General features: G+C 50.7%; 1 protein-coding gene across 1 annotated transcript; it reads left to right on the forward strand.

The window, feature by feature from the left end:
• Positions 1-3,857: 3,857 nt before the first annotated feature.
• TRAP1 (TNF receptor associated protein 1) lies at positions 3,858-24,149 on the forward strand. Its single transcript, XM_005425206.3, has 17 exons — positions 3,858-4,059; positions 5,130-5,212; positions 5,576-5,716; positions 12,669-12,740; positions 13,421-13,581; positions 14,409-14,518; positions 14,706-14,779; positions 17,574-17,729; positions 18,044-18,164; positions 18,288-18,357; positions 18,518-18,665; positions 19,156-19,341; positions 20,959-21,097; positions 21,561-21,646; positions 22,428-22,573; positions 22,988-23,060; positions 23,332-24,149. Exons 1-17 carry the CDS (start codon positions 3,858-3,860, stop codon positions 23,431-23,433), a joined length of 2,070 nt encoding a protein of 689 aa, XP_005425263.2. The 3' UTR covers positions 23,434-24,149.
• Positions 24,150-24,594: the final 445 nt, after the last annotated feature.

The raw sequence follows: 24,594 nt of genomic DNA on the forward strand, positions 1-24,594 counted from the left end.
TGTAGGGGTATATAGCATATCTATGTTTATGTCCTGGTTCATACAGCACTCCCAGTTTATCTCCTGGCCTTTATAAGGTGTGCAGGACATCCAGAGTTACCTGCTGGCTCATGCAGGCTGCACAGCATATTCACATCATGCCGTGGTGCATGCCCCAGATCACACAGGGTGCACAGCCCAGCACCTGCATGAGAGCAGGAGGCAGAGAGAGGAGCACCTGCATGAGAGCAGGAGGCAGCAGCAGCGTTTCTGTTCTCTGGCCAGTCACTAGCAGGGGACGTTACAGATGAGCCTGAAGGGTTTGTGTTTGCCAGGGGTGCACTTGAAGTTTCACCTGAGACAGCTGACAGGAGTGAGTGCTAAGAAAATCCAAACCCTGAGGCCTCAGTTATGGGATGTGCTCCCTTATCAAGGCCCTCATGCACTGGAAATGTGCCTGTGAGCTGCCTTTAACTGAAGCATGGTGGGCAGTGTCCTGCCTGTCAGCAGCCCCTGCTCTGTTTCCTTATCTCTTGTTGGCCCCTGACTGGCAGATCTGCATGTTGTTGCTGTGGTCTGTGGTTTCCCTGCAGGTTATGAAGAGAAAACGTGACGGGGGAAATTGGGTGACAAATAGGGTCACTTTCAGGGTCGGGTTGTCAGGTTTATTGTGTCACAGAGTGCCACTTGGGTGTTTCTGGGCAATCTAGCTCTTCCTCCACAGAAATCCCCAGAGCCTTGTTAGCATCCATGTCTGGAATCAAAGCTGCTGCCTCTGGTGGGTCAGACACTGCAGCAGAGCCCGAGTTTTGTCCCTTAAGCTGTCATTCAGGCCCTCAGGGAAGAAGCAGTGAGCAGAAGCTGTGTGGGGTGGGGATAAGAGGGAGGGGCAGGATTCTCCTTTGGGCTGTCCTGGCTGCAGGGACAGCCCTCCCTTCCCTCCCCGGGCAGAGCTGCAGTGTTTGCTTCACCAATTCAGAGGCTGGAGCTGGTGCAGAGTTTTTTGGGAGGTGTGTTGGTGTGAGTGGGTCAGGCAGGGAATTCTCTTCTCCCCACATTCTCGGGGATCTGGTGCCCAGCTCAGGAGCCCTTTTGTGTGAGGAGATCTGAGCTGGGAGTGGCAATTGCTGGAGATTTTCCTGCACCAGCTTCCCTGGGCTCCTGCTGACCCAAATTCTTCTCTTTTGTTTTGAGCCACAAACTGCTTTGTGCAGGGTTTCCCACCCTAAATCTCTGCCTGCTGCTGGGCTCTGCTCACTGCAGGGCTTTTCCCAGAAGAGGCTGGGCTGTGTTTCCTGGGGGATCACTGAGGTGTCTGGATTGAAAGGAGCCCCTGAGGGCTTTGCTGTGAGGGTGTGAGGCAGGTCTGTGGCTGTGGGCACACTGGGATCACTTGGGATCACAGAGAGGTGGAATTTGGGCTGCAGTGTGGGTTCCTCCACCCTCAGTGCAGTGATGGGAGCCGGAAGGGGCGTGGGCTGTGGTAAAGCTCCACATTTGATTAACTCACTATCAAAAGCCCTGATTTGCTCCAACACATCACAGTGCTTATCTGGGGCAAGAGCCATGCCTTCTTTGTCACCTGGGCTTAGGAATTTGTTCCTGAGGCTCGTTATGAGTAGCACATTCCCTGTTACCTCAGCAGGTGCTTCTCAATAGCTCTTGTGTGCTGATAATTGTGGTTTTATCCCCAGAATAGCCAGGAGCCTCCTCTGCTCCCTTGCTCCAGGCAAGGACTCTCAAGAGGCAAATGGGCTGGAGGTGCTGCAGTTTGTATTTAATGAGCTGTGTCTCCCTGGTATGGGACAGGCTGCTAATTAGGGATGATAAAACCAAACATTGCACAAATCTGACAGGAACTTCTGAATTGATGGGTGGTGATTTATTATTGTGCTTTGGAGGTAGGGAGGCAAAAAATGTGAATACATCAACAATTATAAATAGCCAGAAATAAAATTATAAGCAGCTGTAGTTTCTAGAGTCAGCTGGTGTTCATGGGCTGGGGGTGACCTGTGTGGGGGCTCTGGGGCTTTGCTACCTGGACATCTGATGATAGAAATGAACTGAAGGTTTTAAGCTGCTGCTGATTTGTGTCTTTTTTGGATCCTGGAGTCAGAGAGGGAGCAAGATTCTCTCTTTTATTTCTGCTGTTTGGGAGATGTGTGTGTGTGCTTACTTACAATGCAGTATCCTACAGCTCCCAGCATAAAATGAGTATAAAATAGATACAAACCCTGAGCTCCAGGCCCTTCCCCTGTGGAGCTGAGGGGCTGGACAGTGAGTGCTCTGCTGCTCTCCACCTCAGCCAGGGCTCTTTGCCACTTCCCCAGGCAATCCAGGCAGAGGAATGGAAGTTGCAGAAGGTGTCCTGTGATAATGCAGCAGAGCTGTTTGTGACGCAGAGCACAGTTATGCGTGTGGGAGGTGTTCAGATGCATTTAGAACTATTTGTGGGCTCTTTTCTTTAAGGGCAGAATGACTGGGGAGTCATTCAAGCTTCTGGCTGGAGAAGTGGATCTTGATTCAAAGCTTTCTGTGAGGAGGAGGAGGAAGAACAAGGACTGACAGCCTCCTCTGTCAGCTCTTGAGGATGAGGTGCAGGAGACAGAGGTGCTGTTAAAGCTCAGGGGTTCATGTTCACCTGCTCTGGAGCAGGTGAGAGCCCAGCATGATGGTCTGGAGCAGTAAGACCTGTTCTTGATGACCACACTGACTGTAGGACCTGCTGTGGGGGGCAGGAGGTTTGCAGAGCACATGTGAAGTGAGCCTGAGCTAGAGGATGAGGGATGTTGGTGAAAAGGCTGGAATGCAGAGTTCACTCAAGGGCTGTGGCAAGGTGGAGGAAGGTTCAGGAGGGACTGAGCTCCCTCAGCTGGCCTGGAGGGCAGGGAATGGCCTTGGGAGCTGTTTCCAGGGAGGTCACAGATGTGCTTTGGGACTCTCACCATACTAATGGGGTTTGGTTCGGTGTTTGGCTGGTTTTTGTCCCCAGTCATCTGAAGAAAGGACCCCTTGAGAATGTCAGCTGTAGGGTTTGCCTCCTTCCCTTGCTGGATGAAACAGCCATTGGGCACAGAGTGAGCTGAAAGGAAAACCTGAGCTTGTCACTGCTTCCAGCCACTTGTGCTGCTTATCCATGCTCTCCTGGCTCTGCCCAGGATGTCCTGGTCCCTCCTCTGTTTCCCAGATCTTGCCTGTTGATGTCCATTAGCCAAGGTGCTGCCTTCCCCAGGGCAGCTGCAGGGTCAGGTCCTCACCCTCTGGGATCCTGCTCTGGCATTCTCCCAGCAATTCAGAAACCACTCCAAGGAACAGGCTTTGGACAGAGCTCTGTGGTGCTGCAATGGTCTTTCTGTGACCAGGTTTGGCTTCATTCATCCCCCAACAGAGAGAAAACTGTTGGGTTCACCTGGAGGAGAATTGGGAATCCCTGACCTTAAGGGGGTTGTGCCATTTCCTGACTGGTCTCATTTTCCCCACTGATTTTGAGACTGGTAGCCTTGCTGCTGCTGCATGTGCTGCTTGCCCTGGACCAGCTTTGTTGGGGGGTGTAATCCCTGTGCTTGGATAGTCAAAGGCCAAATATTTATTGCTAGTTTATATTTTCACAGGCAATGATGTGAGAGGAAACAGCAGTGAAAGCTGCAGACTGCTTCTTCCTGGTTAATTCAGTGGGAAAGCTGCTAATTGTCATCTTCTGGATAAAATTTTAATTCAGAAGAGCCAAAGTAGCAACTTGCCCTTTTTATGCAGTCAAGGCAGTTCTGGAGGGGAATGGGGGGTGTTGGATGGTGAGGGAGCTGTTCAGACAGTGTAACTCCCATGGGATTACCTAGGTGGGACCTCTGAGGAGTGCTCCTGTTGGTGCTGGACTTGTGATGTGTATTGAAATATCTTCATTTGTGTCTTTAGCAAAAGGAGCAGCATGTCTGCAAAGACAAATTCTCCACCGCTGGAGCCTCCAGCACAATGTTCCTGCCTCCTGCACTGCTGCTGTCAGGATGTACAGCACACAGACAGCAGAGAGCAAGGAGGAGGAGCCCCTGCACACCATCATCAGCAACACAGAGAATGTGAAAGGTGAGCCTGGCACGCATGTGGGGATGTTCTTGGGGTGCTCCTGGGTCAAGGTGTGCTGCAGGTGAGCCCTGCTCAGCAGTGCTGCTGCCTCTGGAGGAAGTGCAGGTGCTGCTCACCACATCCTTCCCATCTGTGTTGCACCATCACCTCCCAAAACCTGGGTGTGGAGGTCAGCATGGCCTTTACTGAGAAACTGGGACATCAAGTCTGCATCCATGGGCACAGCCAGGCCAGGTGTGTGTGTGGAGGCTCCACAGGCACTGGAATTGGCTGAAAAGAATTTTCTGTCCCAGAAGCAAGCTGTGGCTGCCCAGGTCATTGCTGTGCATCGTGGAGGTGTGATGAGAGTCCTGGTGTCAGCCCTTTAGCCAGAATGAATTGCTTTGCACAGCTTCAGGAACAGCTGCTCTGAAGCTGTCTGAGCAATGAGTTATTCCAGCACAGAAATAACATCTGAACTCTGCCTCTGTGGTTTTCTGGAGGTACTTTTGAGACTGCCAGACTGAAGACCCTGGTGGGGTTGATGTGCTGCCCACACTCCAGCTTCACCCCATCCCTGGGGGATGTACATCCTCACCAGCAAGGCATGGCAGAGGTTATGTGGGACTTGTGGCTTTTCCTTGTGTTTTCCCAGAGTTCTCGAATACCTCTTGCTATTTTTAAAAGGCCAAGGATGGTCTTTCAGATGAGATGTTTTGTAGTTCTGTTTTTTTCTGAGGAGGTTTCTCTTCCTGGGCACAGCTCCCTGCCTGCAGGGGTGGCTGTACAGATGTGTTCATCCAGCCTGGCCTTGGACACTTCCAGGGATCCAGGGGCAGTCACAGCTTCTCTGGGCACCCTGTGCCAGGTCCTCAGCTCCTTCACAGGGAAGAATTTCTTCCTAATATCCCATCTATCCCTGCCCTCTGGCAGTGTAAAGCCATTCCCCCTTGTCCTGGCACTTCAGGCCCTTGTCCCCAGTCTCTCTCTCGCTCTCCTGGAGCCCCTTTAGGCACTGGAAATGGCTTTTAGTGCTCCCTGAGCTTTCTTTTCTCCAAACTGAACAACCCCAACCCTACCCTTTATTCCAGGTGCAGCCTCTAAACATGAGTTCCAGGCTGAAACAAAGAAACTGCTGGACATTGTTGCTCGTTCCCTGTACTCAGAGAAAGAGGTAAGACACCCTCAGCTTGCTGGGAGATTTTCTGTTGGCAAAGCCCCATCTCTATCAAGGGATACATCCAAAATGATTGAGCTGGGAGAATAACTGTTCAGTTCCCAGTGAGTCCTGAGCTTTTGTGTCAGGCTTTCTTGAATGATGTTTTCTTAAGACACCTTGAAAATGTCTTTTTGAAACAATTTCTAGGTATGGCCAAGTGACTCCGAGCCTTGAGCCTCTGCAGTTTCACACTGAGTTTGGACAAAGTGTTCTCCTGGCAGATAATGGGGAAGCACAGTTTGGGGAGGTGGGAATTGGTTTGTGGGAGGGCTGTGCAGGGCAGGGCAGGCTGCAGGCTCAGGTTGTGTCTGTCCCCAGGTGTTCATCCGGGAGCTGATCTCCAACGGCAGCGACGCGCTGGAGAAGCTGCGGCACCGCCTGATGACAGAGGGGAAGGCCTTGCCAGAGCTGGAGATCCACCTGCAGACAGACAGTGCAAAGGGAACCATCACCATCCAGGTAGGGTGCTGTTCCCTGCTGCTCTCATCACTGCCCTTTGTCCTGTGAGGAGTCACTGGAAGCTGAGCAGCAGCAGCACAGTCCCCAGGCCTGCCCAGATATTCTGTTCTCAGCTGGGCTCTGGTTCATGAGGCTGTAACCTCAGGATTTGATGAGAAACCAGCAATGCTATCTGCTCTCCACTTGTAACCATAGGAAAATTTGCTGCTCCTTCTTTCCCTGTTGGGAAGTACCAGTGGCTTTTCTCCCTGTACCCCTGCCTAGTGCACTTCCCAGGTTGTGTGAGTTTCTCACTAGTGGGTAAGTTGTAAATCTGGTTTCTTCCTGACCTTTGGGCAGGTTTTCATGTACCTCCTTAAGTCTGAGGTGTTATATGGTTGCTTGCAGACCTTCTCTCTCCCCTGGGTGAGGGGTAATAAATGCCAGGGTAGTGAGAAGACCTTCCCATTCCTGCCTGTCTCTCTCTCTTCCTGCTCCAGGACAGGCTGGGTCCAGCTCCTGCTGAGGTTCTGCCCTCAGCAGGCACAGTTGGCACTGTGGATTTGGGCAGTAGCACAGCACTCCCCTGTGCCCAGGTTTTGGTTGTCCCTGCTGGTGACAAAATGCTGATTGGGAGGGAGACAGCCTGTAAGAGCAGTCACCTGTGGGCCTCAGTGTGGGAGGGGATGTGGAGCTGGGCTTCTCTCTGTAACTTTGATCTTGCTTGTTGCTCTTGTCCAGGGAGGGAGGCTGGGCCTCAGTTTTGGTGTTTTCTTGGAAGAGTTCCTAATGTTAAGAAGGCAAACTGGTCATTTTCTTGTGGAGCTGTGTCAGCTGTGAGTGTGGCAGTGGGCATTCCTGGGAGAGCACAGGAGGAGGAGGAGGATGAAGCAGGCAGCCCTGAGGGACCATGGCAGGTCCAGGGGAGATGTGGCACAGACAGAGCACACAGGCTGATACTTTTCACGTGGGACAAAAGCAGAGGGGGCTGTTGGAGGCTGCACAGTTATTTTATATTTCTGTTCCTCTGCAGAACAAGTGCTGCAGTTGCCATGGGGAAGTTAGTGCTTGTCAGTGGGCACCACAATCACCAAGCAGAGATTCTCAAACCATGGTGCAGGGGCTTTGCTATTCCTGTCACACTGTTGCAGTTTTCTGACTCCTGTTAACCCCAATTGCTTGAGGAGCCCTCACTTAGCCCCAGGCAGGGGGTCATTCCTGCCTTTCATCTTTCCCTTTTGAGATTGTAGTGGACACAAAGCATCTGACTCCATCAAGACATTGTTACCTCTCCTGCCCTGCCCCTGTGGCAGCTCTGCCTTTCTTTGGCAGTTTGGCTGGAGAGCTGCTTGCCCACCTTGCAGGGTGCCTCTGATGCCATCCCAGTTAGATGGGTTAAGGATTGGGATTTTATAACCCGCTGCCTGGCTGCCAGTGCCTCTCTAATGCCATTAAATGAGTCTTAACTAGGAAGCTTTTAACTGCAGCAGTCCTGGGCTGTGGGGAGCAGTGAGAACAACGCTGCTCCAATCTCTTTAATAGCTTTGCCTTCTCCAGAGTGCCAAAAGCTCCTTACCTCCAGTCAAGGGGTTATTTATAACTTCTTGAAGAAGCAAACTGCATACAATGATTACTGTGAATAAGCATCATTCAAAACATTCTCTGCCTTTCAGGAATGCAAAGGTGAAAGAAAGCTTGCTGCAGTGATTGAGGCAGAGATGGATCTTCCCTTTGCCACTGTTTTGTTTCTGTACCTACCAGGACCCACTGAAAAAGAAGCAGCAGGTCCCTCATACATGACCTGTGGCAAGGGTCACCCCTTTTTATTCCTAGAAAGGTCCCATTGTCTCACTCTGACCCCTGGATCTTTCTCAGATCTTCATGGTGCTCTGTGCCTCTGGATCTGTTGAATCTCTCCCCTCTTCTTCCAAGCCCTGTAGCATCTCTGCATCTCACTGAGCTGAGAAAAGGCAGGTCTGTAACGTGTGATGGCCATTACAGGCATGTTCCTGGGGGATTGTGTAGATCTGGTGTAGGACTGCACTCATCTCTCTTCAGTGACTGCAGTTCTCCTTGTTCTCTGCCAGGACTGAATTCCAGTCATAAGCACAGCAAGGCTCAGAATTCTGATGGATGTCCTCATTCAGGAATATTCCACCTAAGCACTGCAGTGTAGTAGCTGCTAAGAGGGATGTGTTGACTGAATTCCACCACCTCGATTCCTTCACCAAAGTCCTGTTGTTTTAGCAAATTCCACCATTTCCTCCATCCCTTTGAAAATTGCCTCATGTTTCTAGGACAGCTCCATCTGTAGCAGCCACAGCCTGCAAGGTCAGAGTGGTTAAGAAAATCCATTTGAAAATGTGAGGGGTGTGTTTCCAGTGAGAACAGCTCTGCAGAGCTCTGCAGTTCTGCGTGCTAAGGCTTTGCCAATGTGATTTTGGACCCTTTGAGGTGGGAACAGAGAGCCTCTTACAGACCCCAAGGCTCTGTGAGCCCAGAGCTCACCTTCAGCACCTGCACCAGGTGACAGGCACTTGGTGCTGTTGGAGCTGTGCAGTTCTGCTGTGCTGGTGGTGATGTGTGAGCTCAGGGCTGCAGCCCTGCTCCTTGCTGAGGCTTAATTTAGGGCTAGGATAGTTTAGAGGAAATGGTGTGAAATGTTTACAGAGCTGATGGCTGCTTCTGCTGGACGAGGGAGTGTGCTTGCTGTTCCAGCATGGGGGAGCAGCCAGAGCTTGGGCTGCTCTGTTCCCTTTGTTGGGCTTTCATCTCTCTGTTGCTGTCATCCAAAATCAGTGTCTGTGAAACCACAAAATCACCAGTTTGCTGTGTTGGGAGGAGTTAAAATGACTGCAAACACCACTCCTCCCTGCAACAGCTCCCTGTATCGCTGAGCAGATCTCTCCTGCCTCACAAACAGCCTGTAACAGGGACTGGGCTGTGCTGGGCTCCAGTCAGGACTGGGCTGTTTGGGCTGTAGCAGGTCAGTGCAGATGCACCCTTGTGTCCCACAAAGCCTGGGGCAGGTGGGGAGCAGGTCCCCCTCCCCTGTGGGACCAGGCTGCAGCAGAGGGTGACCTGCACTGCAGCATCTGTGTGTCACTTGGGCTTGGGGAAGCAGGAGATGGGCAGGTGGAGATAGAGGGGTAAATCTGGCTGTACTTTAGCAAGTCTTAGGTGCAATTAAACCTACAGAAATGTGCCACAGATTGCAGGGATGGGCTACAGCTTCCAGTGGTTGCATCATCTTTAACAAATAAACCCAGAACCCAGAAATATAAACACATCTCAAATAGCCTGTGGCCCAAGGAAGGATGTGCACAATTTTTTAGTTCTCTTCACAGCAGAATCAGAGCATATCCTGTATAAAACTGGGAAATTCAAAGTGGATGAAAGGCAGTACTTTTCTGGACAGTGGGTATTTAGACCTGGGTGGGTGGAGGCAGAGCCTGTGGTTTTGCAAAGGAAAGCTCAGGCTCTCTGCTTTGGAAAACTTCCATTTACTAGGCCAAGATTACCTTGTGTTCACAGGCATCTGTTTTATTCTGGCTTTTCATCTGCTGGTTGCTGCTGCTGCAGATGCTTTAATGATTCTAAACCAGAATGTTGCTCTAGTGCAGCTGCTGTCCTGGTCTTCTGAATTTGAAGTCTTTAATCAAGGTATTTAAATAACAGTGGGCACATTTGCTAATCAGACATTTTGGGATTTTATTACCTTATCAACTGGTGAAAGCAGCATGTCTTTATAATATAGTCAGTGTTCTTCTGATGCCCCGTTGAGGTTTTACACTGAAATAAATGTTTCAAGTGTTTGTTTTGCAACAAAGCACAGTGAAAGACACAATAGTTCAGCCAGGTACCTCTAACTGGGAGCATTCCTTCCAGTGCAGTCATGGCAGAGGCAGCAGTTAATGGCTGCTTAAGGGGTTGTTAGGTGTAAGGAAGCTCTGCAGAACTTTAAATTGGACTCAGGTAATGAGCAAAGCTAAACTAATCTTACACACCAGGTCTCTGCAAACATCCAGAACCCCCACCACAGGGTTAGAACAAAAGGCTCAGAAGGCACAAAAGTGCAGGGCAGCAGCAGCTTTGGTACCTTGGAGGTCTCCATACATAAAAGGTGCTAGAGACAAAATTCAGCTGATGTCTCTTTGGGGTAAATGTTACTGAGTTTAGTTCAACACTTGTGGCCACCAGCCCTTCATAGTCTGAAGGTCTGCAGCCTCTTTGTTGTCTTTTATAGGGGATGGTTTGGGGGAGGATTTTTACTCTGCACCCTGAGAAGTACCAGAGGAGAAATTCACCCAGGTGTGGAGGTGGTGGTTCTGAGGGTTAGCAGCAGGTCTTCTGTAATTAACATTCAGCTAATGAGGGGTCAGCACACTGAACTCTGTGTCTTGGTCTCTCCCAGCTGTAGAGAAACACCTGGCACATGGAACTCTGAGTATGTCCCTCACATTTGTAATTTGAGAAGCCCCAGGTACAATTTGCTTTGTGCTGTTACAAATAGCTCTCCTGTGACTGTGGTCAGCCTGGTAAAGCTTTTCTTGCAGGCTGAAGGGAGGGCTAGAACTCTGTGCAGGGGAAAAGAAGTTGTAATGCTGATGGTGGAGCAAAGGCTGATGGTGGTGGGCAGAAGGAGTTTGCAGGGGTTGGGTGATGCCCACCATGGGGTGGTTACTGCTGAAGATGCCCAGCAGCAGCTGGTGCAGCACAGAGCAGTGTGAGAAGGGCAGTAGAAATTCCACCAGCTGCTTCCTTGGATTTTGTGGAGCTGGAGCTGCCAGCACTTGTGTGGGCCCAGCCTGAGGTGGGCTGCTCACAGGCAGGTTCAGTTGCCTCCCATGACTGCAGAGTTCCTGCTCTGCAGAGCTCAGCTCCCATCCCTCCTCCGCCGCTACTTTATTTCCATACCATATGGTGAAGGGAGCCAAAGGGCAGCTGCAGGAAATGTGGACATGGCAAGGGTGGCTTGAATCTTGATGGTGTCTTCATCCTAATCCACCCAGGTGTTTTCCTGCAGTAGGGAATGTCTGCTTTGCCAGGATCTTCACTTGCTGCTCCCCTTGTCAGCATCCTGGCTGTTTGAGCCCTGCTTTCTTTGTTCGTGAGATTCACCCTCATCAAAGCAGTCTCCAGGAATTGTCATTAAGCATTCTGCAGTAAGTTTGGCAGGGCACTAGGAATTCAATAGCCAATAAATTAATGGGGTAAGGATGTATTTTTTTTAACACACTGGAATTTGGGAATGACATGCTGTGCTATAAATAGAAGTGGATCAGAGTTCTGTTCGGGGTCTGGCATGAAGAAAAACTGAACCAGATGCTGAAAGCTGTTCTTTCTGGCTTTTTCTTCCCTGGGGGAAGGGACCATGCCAGATTCCTGAGATTTTGCCATACACTGTTTGTTTTCCTTGGCTTTTGATCTCACTGTTGAGATCTTACTGGGCATCATCCCTGTTCTCAGCCAGGAGGGCTGACTAGATTTAACCAAAAGAAAGGGATTGCCCTGACTTGTGGGGGGCAGGAAAATGTCTTACCCACATGGCACCTCACAAGCTGAACAGTTCAATCCTTCAGTGCAGTTAAGCTCTGCGTTAAGAAATCCATACTGCCATTAACTTACTTTGGTGGAAATAAGCCCAGTAAATGCTCCATGGGTGGCAGAGGTCACTCTGGCACCCCACCTCTGAGCCACCTAGCAGCTGCCTGCTCTGTTGCAGCTGATTTTGCTGACCCTGCACACCAAATCCCACCCCTGGTAAGGCACTGGGGGTATGTGAGCCCACTCTGGATGTGCCAGCTGCTGTCAGCTGTGATAACCATGCTCACAGGTACTCAGCTAGAGCTGAATCCCTCATGGGAATGAGAACCACATCTCACTTGGCTACTTTTCACCTCAGAGAACATGTAGCAGTGGGTTCTGGGGATGCTTGTGTTGGGTAGAGAAGCTGCTGGGATTTGGGAGGGGGAATGGCACTTTTTTCCTGGGAGTGGCATCCTGGAGGGCAGTAGCCTGCCCTTTGCTCCTGTGGAAAATGTGTGTGGAGCAAGTCTGAAAACACATTGATCAAGAGAAAGGGAAAGATTTTTGCTGGGGCCCTGTGTGAGAAGGTGGCCATTTCTAGCTGGGGCTTTGTTGCCTTGGGGTGTCATCCAAATTGAAATTGCAGCCAGGTTTGAGACTTACTGCAGCCTTTCCTGGGTGCTGCTGCTGCAGGCTCTGCTGCCTGAGATGTGTGAGCTGCAGGGAGATGTTTATCTGCATGCAGCAGTGCAATTCTGGAATAACCTGGGGGTGACAAGGAGCTTGAGCAGAGCATCACAAAGTGTAGCTGGTGCATTGTATTTTGGCTGGGGTCAGGCTGTTCCCATGGGAATACCCAGCTCTCCTGGACACTGACAGCTTCATACTCACACCATGGAGCACAGGGCTTGCAGACAAGGGTCTGCATTACCTGGGAGTTAAGGGATTTGCTGCTCTGCTGCCCATTCCCACTGAGAGTGGATCAGTTCCACATCTGCAGATTGCAAACAAGCTGCTTCTCTCTGCTCCTCATCTCCCCCTCAGAGCAGTTCAGGAATGGAGGGTGTCTCTGTGCATGACATCTGGCACTCTGGGGCCATGCCTGGGTTCACATCTCTTTCCTGCACTGCCATCCTGTGCTTTTTAGAGGGATGTAGATTCCAGCCTGTCCTGGCATGGTTTTGTCTTTCCTTGTGAAATGGCCAGAGTCTCTGAGCTTTCTGGTGGTTTGCAGGGAGCTGTGGCTGCCCCTGGGGCTCTGTGCCCTCTGAGTCTGAGCTCCTGGCCATGGGCAGATGGAGTCACAGCTGGAAGTCTGCTGTTGGATTTACTACTCAGAGGAGAAGGAGAGAGTGGGAGTTGGAGGCAGAAGTTGCTTGGGTGCTGTTTGCTGGAGCAATGGTTCCCTGCTGGTACTTCAGCTGCAACTGCTGTTTCTTTTCAGGACACAGGGATTGGGATGACCCAGGAGGAGCTGATTTCTAACCTTGGTACCATTGCTCGATCAGGCTCAAAGGTAACTTGGGATGAGGATCCTTCTCCCTCCCTTAGAAAACTCTTCTCCAGCTACAACCACTTTTGTTCTCCCAGTAATTTTTCATTCTGTTTTGTCCCTTGGCCCTCTGCCCAGATGTGAAATTACACCCCTCTTGGGAGGTGAAACCTGCCTGTGGAGTCTTCTGGCTCTCAATGGTCACTGCTGTGCTGTGGGAGGCCAGGCAGTGCTGATGGGCCCTGTGTGTAGCACTGCTGCACCCACTGCCCTCACTCCAAACACCCTCCTGCCCAGCCATCCCTACAGAGGGGCACCCACCCACTTGGCATTTGCCCCCTGTCCAGGGGAGCAGCAGCTCTGTCCCCACAGCAAGGTGTTGTACATGTGTTGTACATGTGTACCTAATTTTGGTTTTCATCTCTGGAGGCACCATTTTAAAGTTTTCTGCTCCTGATTGACCAAGCTCTTGCTTGTTTTCCTTTTACTCCTCTAAGCAGTGCTCCCCTTCTCCAGAGGTGCAGCCCCTGTGGAGAAACCCTTTTCCTTGGGAACCTTCCTCAGAGCACTGGTGCAGGAGCATGGGGTGAGGGTGCTGGGCTGCCAGGCTGCAGTGCCTGAGGAGCCCAGCTGGGCATTGATCACAACCTCCAGCAATTCCTGAAGTCACTCTGTGCTGGTTTGTGTCTCCTTTGTTCCTGCAGGCTTTTCTGGAAGCTCTGCAGAGCCAAGCTGAAGCCAGCAGTAAAATCATCGGCCAGTTTGGAGTGGGTTTCTATTCAGCCTTCATGGTGGCTGATAAAGTGGAGGTGTTCTCACAGTCAGCAGAGCCAGGCAGCCCAGGCTACCACTGGTCATCTGATGGGTGAGGCTGCAGAGAGGGGTGGTAGCATGGGGGGCTGTGTCCAGACCAGGCATGGCCTGAAAACCCTGCAAAGACAGGGCTTGTGTGTTCTTTCAGGGCCTGGCTGAGTGCTTTAGGTCCTGCTCTAGTTGTACACAGTATAAAGCATGGCCACGTGTGCCAGAGTGGAAGCTGCCAGGGCAGGGCTGGTTTGTCAGAGCAGCCATGCTGTGGGCAGAGTCCCTGCCTGTCCTGTTCATCCTTGCTGCAGGCACTCAGCTCAGGGGGCCACACCACAGGCACAAACTGAACCTCCTTGCTCTAATCATCCTCTGAGGTTTGGCTTGGGGCACCCACAGGGAGCAGAGCTTGTGCAGCACTGGGTTCTGCAGGCACATCTCCCTGTGGGTCACAGCTGTGTGCTCATCCTGTGCTGTTTGCTTGAAGTTGCAAGCATCTGTGATGGCAAAGCTGGACATGTTGGAATTGGAGCTTCTGAGGGTGACAAGCTCAGCATCCCCTTAAAATTTCCTCAGAATAAAGAATTTACTACATTTATTATTTAAATTCTTGAGAAAACTGAGACACCAGACTGGTTTGGGTTTTCAGTAGCTAATGTCTTTGCAGAGCAGTGTGTCCTGGGTCTGGGGTCTCTTGGGGAAAACAGCCACATGGGGTGGCTGGGGTGGTTTTGGGGGTTTCTCAGAGGCATAAGGAGCATTCAAGACTTTTTTGCCTTTTCCTCTCGGCCTTGAAGTGTTGTGTGTGCTCTCAGTTGAACAATTTCTCTGTGCTATCATGAGTGTACCTGAAGCAGAAATTGACACAGTGTTTGTTTCTAATCCTAGTTCAGGGATGTTTGAGATTGCAGAAGCATCTGGGGTCAGAGCTGGGACTAAGATTATTATACACCTCAAAGAAGACTGCAAAGAGTTTGCAAATGAAGACCGAGTCAAGGGTGAGTAGAGGAGGAGGGGAATGCTGTTCCCCCTGGGGCTCTGGGAATTCTGTTGGTGCTCACAGATGGGAGGTGAATTTACAGGTTTTTTCCTCTCCTGCAACTCCTTTCACCTGCTGTCACTGTGGGAATTCCTGCTGTGCTGTTTCCACAAATATGACCCTTCTGTGTCTTTTCTCCATTCCAGAGGTGGTGACAAAATACAGCAACTTCATCAGCTTCCCCCTGTACCTCAATGGGAGAAGAATTAACACATTACAGGTGAGGTGGAGGCCACAGGCAGGTCACTCATGGAGATGAACCCCTGGAGACAGGAAACAGCACAAAGCTCTTCCTGGAAACCAGGGGAAGATTGTCCAGGGTATCACAGATCTTGCAATGATCAGTTAATTAGAACAAAAGGAGACAATCCATCTTAAGTCATACCTGCAACAGCTTCTTTGCATTTATTGTGGGAAAGTCTTGGAGATCAGCAAGATCTGTTATCTTCCCTTGTCCTGAATTATTATTTCAGTGCTTTATGATGCTTATTCTGTTCAAGCCATGTGATGTGTTAGTGCTGATGGGATTGCTGGTGTGCTGACACCTCTCACTGCAGTTCTTTCTGTCCTTTACATGGAATAGCCACTGCCAGGGCGTGGTTGAGGTTTTTCAGCAGCTCACAGCCTGATTTATTCCCAGCTCCTAGCTGAGCATTTTCTGACCACTGGCATTATACTGCAGCCAGATCCATTTCACTCAGATGTTCTTGGCCCAATTGCAGGCATCACTTGGGAGAAATTAATTATCTTTAAAACAGAAATCTATGAATCATTTTCCTCCAGCATCTTCTCTTCTGATTGTTTAAAGCTTTCTCACCTAAGAGAGCAGGTTAGAGAGCATGTGTGTGGCTTTTTTGTTTCCTGGAATGTGGCACTGACTGCACAGACTTTCAAGACTGTATTTAAACATTTTACCACGTTAATTTCTCTAAGGTTCTGTAATTGCTGTTATTAGTCACTGATTATTTATTTGGATTCCTGCATAATAGTGTTTCTGTTCCAAAGGCTTTCTAGCTGTGCCCCTTAAATTACAAAACCAGAAATAGCTTTAGACAGCTGTTTGCTCTCTCTGCCTGACAATCAATAGAACAGGCTCCCTGGAGAAAAGCAGTAGTAGAGTAAGGGGTGAAATGCCCTTAATGGAGTCATGGACTTTTATCTTCTTATCAGAAAGTCTGTTTTCCCTTGGGTTACAGCAACAGCTTGATTCTCATTATGCTCCCATTTCATGCCTTTTCTTTATCTAGGATCTTGGCTTTGTGTTTTTCCACACATCAGCATCAGTTCACTGCAAACAGAGCCACAGTTGGTTCCCTGGTGGGGTTTCTCCTCAGTGAGCCTGTGGATGCTCACAGCATGGAGCTGGGGTTTCTCTGGTCCAACTGGGATAACTGTTAGCTACAAGTGGGCCCCTGAGAATGCAGCACTTTCCAAAACACAGCTACTGTAGAACACCTTAGCTCCCAGTGAGTCCATAATCCCTCCTGTGATCCTGCAAACCCTCCAGGACATTTTTGTGTGCTGGAAATGAGGGGAAGCCACCTTGGAACAAGGCTCTGAGGCAGAGGAATCCTTAAGGATTTCAGGGCTGCCAGGGACCTGAAACCCTTGGGCTCTGAGGGTGGGCTGGATGTTGATGTTGTCCCCAGAAATCACTCCTGTCACTCGTTTGGGCTTGAGTGGCAAAGAGAGGCAGTGACTGAGATGGGCTCCACCCAGCTGGAAACACACAGTTCTGCATTGAGTCCCACATCTTTGCTGAGTGTGAGTCTTTTGCTCAGGTGCTGGAAACTGAAGCATGCTGTGAGCATGGGCTGAGTGCTCCAGAAAGCACTGGAGGAGTTAGAGCAGCAGCAGGTGGAAGCTAGAGCTCATGGCATCTGTTCATGTGGGAAACAGTGCTGGAGCAGTGACCCTGCAGTGGTTCACAAAGCAGCTCCCAAGCTGCTGAGCAAATCAGCAGAAAACAGTGCAGGAGCTGCTTCACAAGCTCTTAGCTGAGACAGTGACCTCCATCAGAGAGGCAGGTTGGTTGCAAAAGGCTCACTAAGACTTTTTCTTTTCCTTTGCTTGCTGGTTAGGCCTTGAGAGCTTGACCAGTACTGCCAGTCACGTGAGCTGTGGGATCTGCCCAGGATGGCCATTGGCAAGTGTGACATCCCTCTGGCTGTCCTGAGCAGCCAAGACCCCTGCCAGGGGTCTCACAGACCCTGGCACAGAGCCCAAAATATCTGTGGTTTTGATTATGACCCATGGAGCAAGTTACCAACCTTAGATGAAGATCTGCAAGCCACAACAAATTAAGTAGAATGATAGTGAATTTATCACAAGGTGAAAAAGTAGATTTTGGGGTTTTTAGAATGGGGATTCAGGGAGGCAAGATGGAGAGATCGGGGCATGTCCAGCCTTTCTCCTTCTTCTTGGCCTCCATCTTCTGGGTTATGTTGGCACTTTTAGATTGGTTTAGAGTAGAAGCTCACTGTCTAACACAGGTGATAGGTATTGGAAAGTAATTGTAAACATTGTACACGTAGTTTTTAGTATAAAGACATAACACCACGCCAGGGCAGGCAGAGTGCCTCTGACTGTCTTGCTGAGTGGACCTCAGCAGGACAGGAGAAAGAATTTTATAGATAAGAAACAATAATCAACCTTGAGACCGAGAAATGAAGAGCTCTGACTCCTTCTTCAAGCACCAGGCTGGGAAAAGAGACTTTCTAACATTTCTCGGAGTCACTCTGACCAGCTAGAGACCCCGACAGTGTGAGGCAAAGGAGGTTAGCCAAATCCCTTTTGTTTGGGGCTAGACAAAGCTGCCCTATATATGTTGCAGGGCAAGAGTTACCTCTAAGGGGTGGCCAGATGAGGGGCAGTAGTTTGTTCATTGATAATGAATGAGCCACATCTCACTCCCAGGCTGTGCAGAAGAGTCTGTTTGAAAGGTTCTATTTCCCTGCTCTGGTATCCTGGAGGCCAGAGAGCTGATGGGAACTGTTCTGCCTGCTCCTGCCCAGGCCCTGTGGATGCTGGAGCCCAAGGACATCGGTGAGTGGCAGCACGAGGAGTTTTACCGCTTCATAGCTCAGGCCTACGACAAACCCCGCTACGTCCTGCACTACAAGACCGACGCTCCCCTCAACATCCGCAGCATCTTCTACGTGCCCGAGCAAGTACGTCTGCTGTCCTGGGACTGGGGCATCTACCCAGCTGCTCTGAGAGGGGAGAAGGGCAGAGCTCCCTAGGGAAAGGAGGCAAACATGGCTGCAGGGAGGAATATCCAGTGGGGCATCTCTGCAGTGGGCTGGTGCTGCAGGGTAGTTGGGATAATGAGCCATGAGAGGAGCAGGGGGATGGCTTGGGTGAGTTCCTAGGGAAGAGAGCCAAGATTTCAGCTCTCGTTGGGTTCAGCAATGTAGGGAAGACCACAGTGTGATGTGGGCACCCTGCACAGTGCTGGTGTTACCTCCTGTCTCTTTTCCTGCAGAAGCCATCCATGTTTGACATCAGCAGGGAAATGGGCTCCAGCGTTGCCCTCTACAGCCGCAAAATCCTCATCCAAACCAAAGCTGCAGACATCCTGCCCAAGTGGCTGCGCTTCCTTAGAGGTGTGTGTGCAACCAGGAATAGCAGGTTGTGGATGATGGCTTCCACAGGGATGAGGCAGGGCCTGCCCTCCTGGCCTGACACTTGTGTTTGCATCACTGCTCAAGGGTTCCTTTGTGTTCCAGGTGTTGTGGACAGTGAGGATATACCCCTGAATCTCAGCAGGGAGCTTCTGCAGGAGAGTGCCCTGATCAGGTAAGCAAGAGTATCTCTGGACTGAGATACAAGGAAAAGATGTAAAGCCATGAGGGAAAGGGGATGGTGGACTCACTACAGCCCTGCACAGAGAGATATTCACCTAAAATGTCTTGTCTGGTCTAGCAGCTGTCTTTTAAAAGGCTTGTTCCTCCTGCAGGAAGCTCCGTGATGTTTTGCAGAAGAGGTTGATCAAGTTCTTCATTGACCAGAGCAAGAAGGACCCTGAGAAATATGCCAAATTCTTTGAGGAGTACGGGATGTTCATGAGAGAGGGGATTGTCACAATAGCAGAGCAGGATGTCAAGGTACAAGGAGTCTTCAAACACTGCAGGTGATGGGAAAGATTACCATGAGCTGGGATGAGGGAGACTGCTACTTCCCATGGAACTTGCATGCCCATAACTTGTGTTCCTGGGTCTGCCAAGACCTATGGATTCTCTAGTGCCTATATTTGCACTCTTTCTGACTGGTGTTGCTTCCCATTTATTTTGAGACCCTGCAGAGTCTCTGTACCCACACTGTTGTCACCCCTCCCTGGTGCAATGTCAACTACAACAGGCAATAAAGATGGGCCTTCCCCTCTTGTTGCCTAATTCCCATTTCCAAGAGAGCTTGACCTACATCTTCTCTAGATCACTTGTCTGCCTCTAATATCTGGAGCAGGAAAGGAGGGTGTCAAAATCCCCTGAGCCATTTTGTAGGGCTGCCAAGAGGCACAGGAATCCTTGGGACTGGGAGGGGTCGGGTGGAGCTCAGTGACCCAGACCCTGCTCTCACAGGAGCACGTTTCTGCAGGAGGACATAGCAAAGCTGCTGCGTTACGAGTCGTCGGCGCTGCCCGCGGGGCAGCTGACCAGCCTGAGCGACTACGGCTCGCGCATGAAGGCCGGCAGCAGGAACATCTACTACCTGTGTGCCCCCAACCGGCACCTGGCCGAGCACTCGCCCTACTTCGAGGCCATGAAGAAGAAGGACATGGAGGTGGGTGAGCGGTGGTGCCACAAGTTTGGTGTGATGTCATAGCTCCTTCCCCAGGTGCCAATCACCACTGCTTTCCCCCTCCCTTGCCCCCTGCTGAGTGCTGTCTGTCAATCCGGAATTCCAGAAGGGCATCGAGTTCAAAGTTCAAATGATGCCTTTCAGCCCTGGGGGACATTGGGCCATCCAGGTGTCATTTGTCCCCTGAGACTTCCCCCCCTTACCTGGTTGGTGGGATCCCTGCCTCTTCCCTCCCCCTCTCCCCGGGGTTATAAGGAACAGCAACCACGAGGTTCAAGGAGGTTCTGTTGGAGCTGTTGCTGCATTCAGAGGCCTGTGGGCCAGGAATGAAGCTCTGGATCGAAACCCTCCAGCAGAACCCGACTCCTTTCCTTCACCTCGCCTTAAGCTTCTCCACCAGAGGTAAACCTGAGCCCCTGCATGCCTGGACTTGTCCCAAGTGCCCAGCTGCAATATCCAGCTAGCCAAAGGTGTCTCTGAGGTGAAACCACCACAGCTGCCACCTTTGGTCAAGCAAGGGCCAGATGAGCCCAGGCATGTCCCATCCGGCTCTATTGGTATTAATTGCAATAGCCACAGCCAGGGGAACACCCTGAGCTGCTGCAGCAGTGGTCAGGGCTGACTCTCAGGGCTGAGCAGGGCACTGAGGCCTGTGATACAGCCCTGCCAGCACGGTGCCTTTGCCTGGCCACCTCTGCCTCTGCTCTGTGGCATGAGACCAGGAAGGACCTGTCACATACTCAACCACAACGTTAAACAAAACCATTCAGGTGTCAGGAGTATCCAAAGGAGGGCCATGGGAATGGTGAAGGGCATGGAGGAGAGGCCATATGAGGAGCAGCTGGGGGCACTTGGTCCATTCAGCTTGAGGAAAAGAGACTGAGGGGAGACCTGACTGTGGTCTTCAACATCCTCACAAGGGCCAGCAGAGGGGCAGGTGTCAATCTCTTCACTCTTATGACCAGTGGCAGGACCCAAGTGAATGGCTGGAGCTCAGCTGGGAGGTTTACGTTGGGTGTCAGGAGAAAGTTTTCACCAAGAGATGTTAGACACTGGGACAGGCTCCCCAGGGAAGCACTCACAGCACCAAGCCTCTCTGAGTTCAAGAAGCATTTGGACAATGCTCTCAGACACAGGGATTGCTGGGTGTGCTGCACAGACAAGATTTGGGACAATGATCCTGATGGGTCCCCTACAACTCAGCATGTTCTGTGATTTAGTACTTGTACAGACACTTGGTTCTTATATCTGTTTCCTACCTTTGCTGGACCCCAGAGCAGGAGGCTGGGAGCTGCTGTGCAGGGCTGTAATTGTGTTACAGTTGTCCTCTGTGGGCAGGTGGCCCTCTCAGGACTGGAGTCAGTGCTGGTTTTCACTTTCCCTGGGCAGCAGGACTTGTTCATCTGCAGATCTGCTACCCATGGTAACAAATCCCTCCAAGGGTTTGCTTTCATGTCAGGCCCTGAGTGGCAGTCACTGTGGGGTTGAACCTGTGAGTTTCCTGTGTGATGTTCCTGCTGTTTGGTACAGAGCTGCCTTGGGAAGGAGGGAATGCTGTTACATCCCAAACAACGTGTTGCTGTCCCTTTGCTGGCACAGGTGCTGTTCTGCTATGAGCAGTTTGATGAGCTGACACTCTTGCACCTCCGGGAGTTTGACAAGAAGAAGCTGATCTCTGTGGAGACAGACATTGTTGTTGATCACTATAAGGAAGAGAAGTTTGAGGAGAGCCGCCCAGGTACCGTGAGGCTCCCCTGTCCCCTCCTGCTGCACACTGCCCTGCCACCCTGAGCAAGCAGTGAGGGGACACCTTCCTCCCCTGCTCTTGCAGCTCCTGAGCAAGAGCCTTCCACCCTCCCATTCTCATGGTCTGAGGTAGCTTAGAGGTTTTGCAGATTGGTTTCATCTCACATGATCCAAATTCAATAGAATGTCATGTGTGGAGTTGCCATGATTTTATTTCAACCCCATGCATACATCTGGTGCCCAGACAGAGGCAGGCAGCCCCTGGCAAGGCATGAGCCTACCCTCTCCAGGTATGGCACAGTCTGGGATGAGGATATGTAGGTGTGTGCTGAGTGGTGCTGCACTCCCACAAGAGAACTGATAAATAGCAGTGTGAAATGGAAGAGTGGAAACTCAGCTCATTGTCCATTGCACACTATAGATGCACACTCAGATGTGCCCTCTGTCCCTGGCAGCTGGAGAACGTCTGACAGAGAAGGAGGCTGAGGATCTGATGGCCTGGATGAGGAATGCCTTAGGCTCTCGAGTCACTGGGGTGAAGGTGGGTATTCTGTGTCTGGTAACTGAGTTCAGGAGATCACAGAGGTTAACAATCTAGGGAGAAAGGATGATAGGTGGTCGGGAATCTGCTGCCACAGAGTTTTCCTCTGTGCCTCCTGTGTGTAAGTGTATGAATGCTGGCATTTGTCATTGGCTGGTCAGTGTGGCAGCAGAAGAATCTCAGTGTGTGTTGAGCAAAGCCCATATTGCAGTCAATGCTCAGGTTATCAGAACAGGCTGGTGACTTTTCTTGCTTGTGGACTAGAAAGGTGTATTGGCAAGGAATGCTTTGGGTCCAGCTGCAGCCACTGCCTGTGCACTGTGGAGCCATTTGAGCCCCCATCTTTCCTGCTGGTTTAGACAGCTCCTGTGGGATGGGAATGAATCCATTTGGAGGCTTGATGTGGATCTGTGCTGAGGAGACTCGAAGCCCTCAAACTTTCCCCACATGTCCAGGCTTTCCACATCGATAACAGTCTTTTGGAAGTTTCATTTTGCTATATCTCATTGTTCTGCTGAAGTGCTGAGTTGAGGACATCAAGGGTTTTTTGCAAGTTTGTCATCCTTTGCTTCTACTTGATTTATGAAAGCTTTTTCAAGTCTCTCTCCCAGAGTGTTTGCTATGTGGTATGAACGGTACCTATGTGTTGAGGGCTGCCAATTTTACTGCAGGCTCTATCATTTGGGGCAAGGCAGGATTGGGATCTTGCAAGCCTCGGGTGACATTTTCCATTCTGGACATGCAGTGTCCATGGCAGCCCTGACGGGTGCTTGTGCTGCAGGTGACCACGCGGCTGGACACGCACCCTGCCATGATCACCGTGCTGGAGATGGGCGCTGCCCGCCACTTCCTGCGCATGCAGCAGCTGGCCAAGACCCAGGAGGAGCGAGCCCAGCTCCTGCAGCCCACCCTGGAGATCAACACAGGGTAAGGGGGACAGCACCAGCAACAGGCCTGGGGCACAGCAGCCTCTCAGAAGTGGAGGCAGAGAGGAGGCAGTTTAAAGCTGCCAATTAGCAGAGTCCTCCCCGTTAAGTGCAGTCAGTGCCACAGAGCCTTAATCTGTGAGGCTGCATGGCACCTTCAATGTGCCCCCACACACAGTGTGCAGCCCTCTGGGGACCATGGGCGTTGTAGGGACAGATAGGAGAGAGAAGAGAAGCCCCCAGAACAGGAGCAAGGAAGTTGACTTTGGTGACCCACTGTGACTTTGCTGCTCATTCTGGAAATAAATTTTTCACTGTGTCCTAAATCAGCAAGTTTCAGTGTTGATCTCTCTGTTACAGTCATGCTCTGACTCACTCTGTCCTAAATCAGCAATCTCTGATCTCTCTGTTACAGTCATGCTCTGATTAAGAAGCTGAGCGAGCTGAAGGACAGTCAGCCTGATCTGGCCCAGATGTTGCTCGACCAGGTGAGCCAGACCTTCTCCAAAGCAGCACCATCCTTCCCAGAACCAGCTTGCAGACCATGCATGGCAGGGAACAGGGTGAACCATTACAGTGGGCAGGAGTCACATCCTTCTGTGGCCCCTGGGTATTTCTGGGACTTGTGGTCCATGTTTTCCTAGCAGGTGTCCTAGAAGACATTCTTGGTTTCAGCATGCAGGTCCTGGGAGTGACATTCCCTTCCTCCCTCAGGCAGGTTGCTTTGGTGCTTATTTAGTGCTTTCTTCTCTTTTTCAGATTTATGAGAATGCCATGATTGCAGCAGGACTGAATGAGGACCCCAGGCCAATGGTGAACCGGCTGAACGAACTCCTCACCAGAATCCTGGAGAAGAACTGAGCCCCAAGGACTGAAGGATGAACTCTGTGCTGATCTTGCCTCGGGCTCAGCCACTCTCAGCAGGTGCTTGCAGGCACTGTCCAGCACAGGTTCATGGGCAGAGGGGCAGGGACAGTGCTGGGGACATCCAGCCCTCCCTGCACGGGGAGGAGCCACCTGAAATTATCAGATCCCACATCATCAGCTTGTTCAAAGTGCAGTGCTCTTAGTGGGGACAAAATCCAGAGGTTGTTGCTTAAATAATGTGCCCAAATTTCTGACATGAGCCTGAAGAGCCTCATTTCATACAGTTCCTAAAAATGGCCTTTCTTAAAACAGATGTTGGCAGCAAGATCCCCAGTTAGGTCTGTGAATACACCCCCCTATCCACAAAATCCCTGCTCACCTTTGTGCTCTGAATAAGCACTGGAAAAATCAATTAATTAGTCAAGAAACCTCCAGGTCTGACCAGGCAGGAGCAGTTTGCTGGCATGGAGGCAGCTTGCTGCCTTTGGCAGACACAGATACTGTTGGTGGAACATGGCAGTGCAATCCATGGCAGAAAAAATCACTGAGCTGCTGGCTGAGTTCATCCTGGTCTTGTGGAAAAAGGGAAGTAACTGGGAGGCAGCTTTCAACTGTGTGGCTTTCTGGAGAGTCTGTGGGATAAACTGCACACCTAGCTGATCTGTATTTATGATAAATAAACACTTCTTATTTTCCAGACATCCCCCCCACTTCAGTCTCCTCTTTATTTTGTTGGTCTTTATGTCTTCCAGCTGGTGATGTTGGTTTGTCTCTCTTTGGATGCTCTTTGGTTCTTCAGGGCATCAAGCACTGGACATGGTGGCTGTGAAATCAAGAGGGAAAGCAGGAGAATCTGTAGCTATGAGCCCTGTTAGTTTTGTCTCTGAAAATGAATCAAGGAGCAGTGGCTGTTCAGACAGAAATGCCATGCTGGATTCCCTCTGTGTCTGCTTTACACCATGCAAATGCTTTTTAAGAATTCTTTCTCCTGCTCAGTGGGGCTTTGAGCAGCCCTGGTATTTGTTTAGCTTATCTTTAAATTGCCAGATTAAGATGCTGGGACTGGGTTTGGTTAACTCTTTGGGTGCTGTGCTGGACAGGACAACCTCCAGCTCTTTAAGCTACAGGAAGCCTGGCTGTGCACAGAGGAGTGAA

The sequence above is a fragment of the Geospiza fortis genome, unplaced genomic scaffold, assembly GCF_000277835.1.
Source record: "Geospiza fortis unplaced genomic scaffold, GeoFor_1.0 scaffold114, whole genome shotgun sequence".
NCBI lineage: Eukaryota > Metazoa > Chordata > Aves > Passeriformes > Thraupidae > Geospiza > Geospiza fortis.

What these genes read in the sequence shown, in the direction of transcription:
- TRAP1 (XM_005425206.3), top strand. Translation starts at nt 3,858, where the DNA reads ATGTGTATTGAAATATCTTCATTTGTGTCTTTAGCAAAAGGAGCAGCA. An exon ending in CAACACAGAGAATGTGAAAG is followed by an intron (nt 4,060 to 5,129) that starts GTGAGCCTGGCA and finishes CCTTTATTCCAG; the next exon opens with GTGCAGCCTCTAAACATGAG. An exon ending in TAGCAGAGCAGGATGTCAAG is followed by an intron (nt 18,666 to 19,155) that starts GTACAAGGAGTC and finishes ACGTTTCTGCAG; the next exon opens with GAGGACATAGCAAAGCTGCT.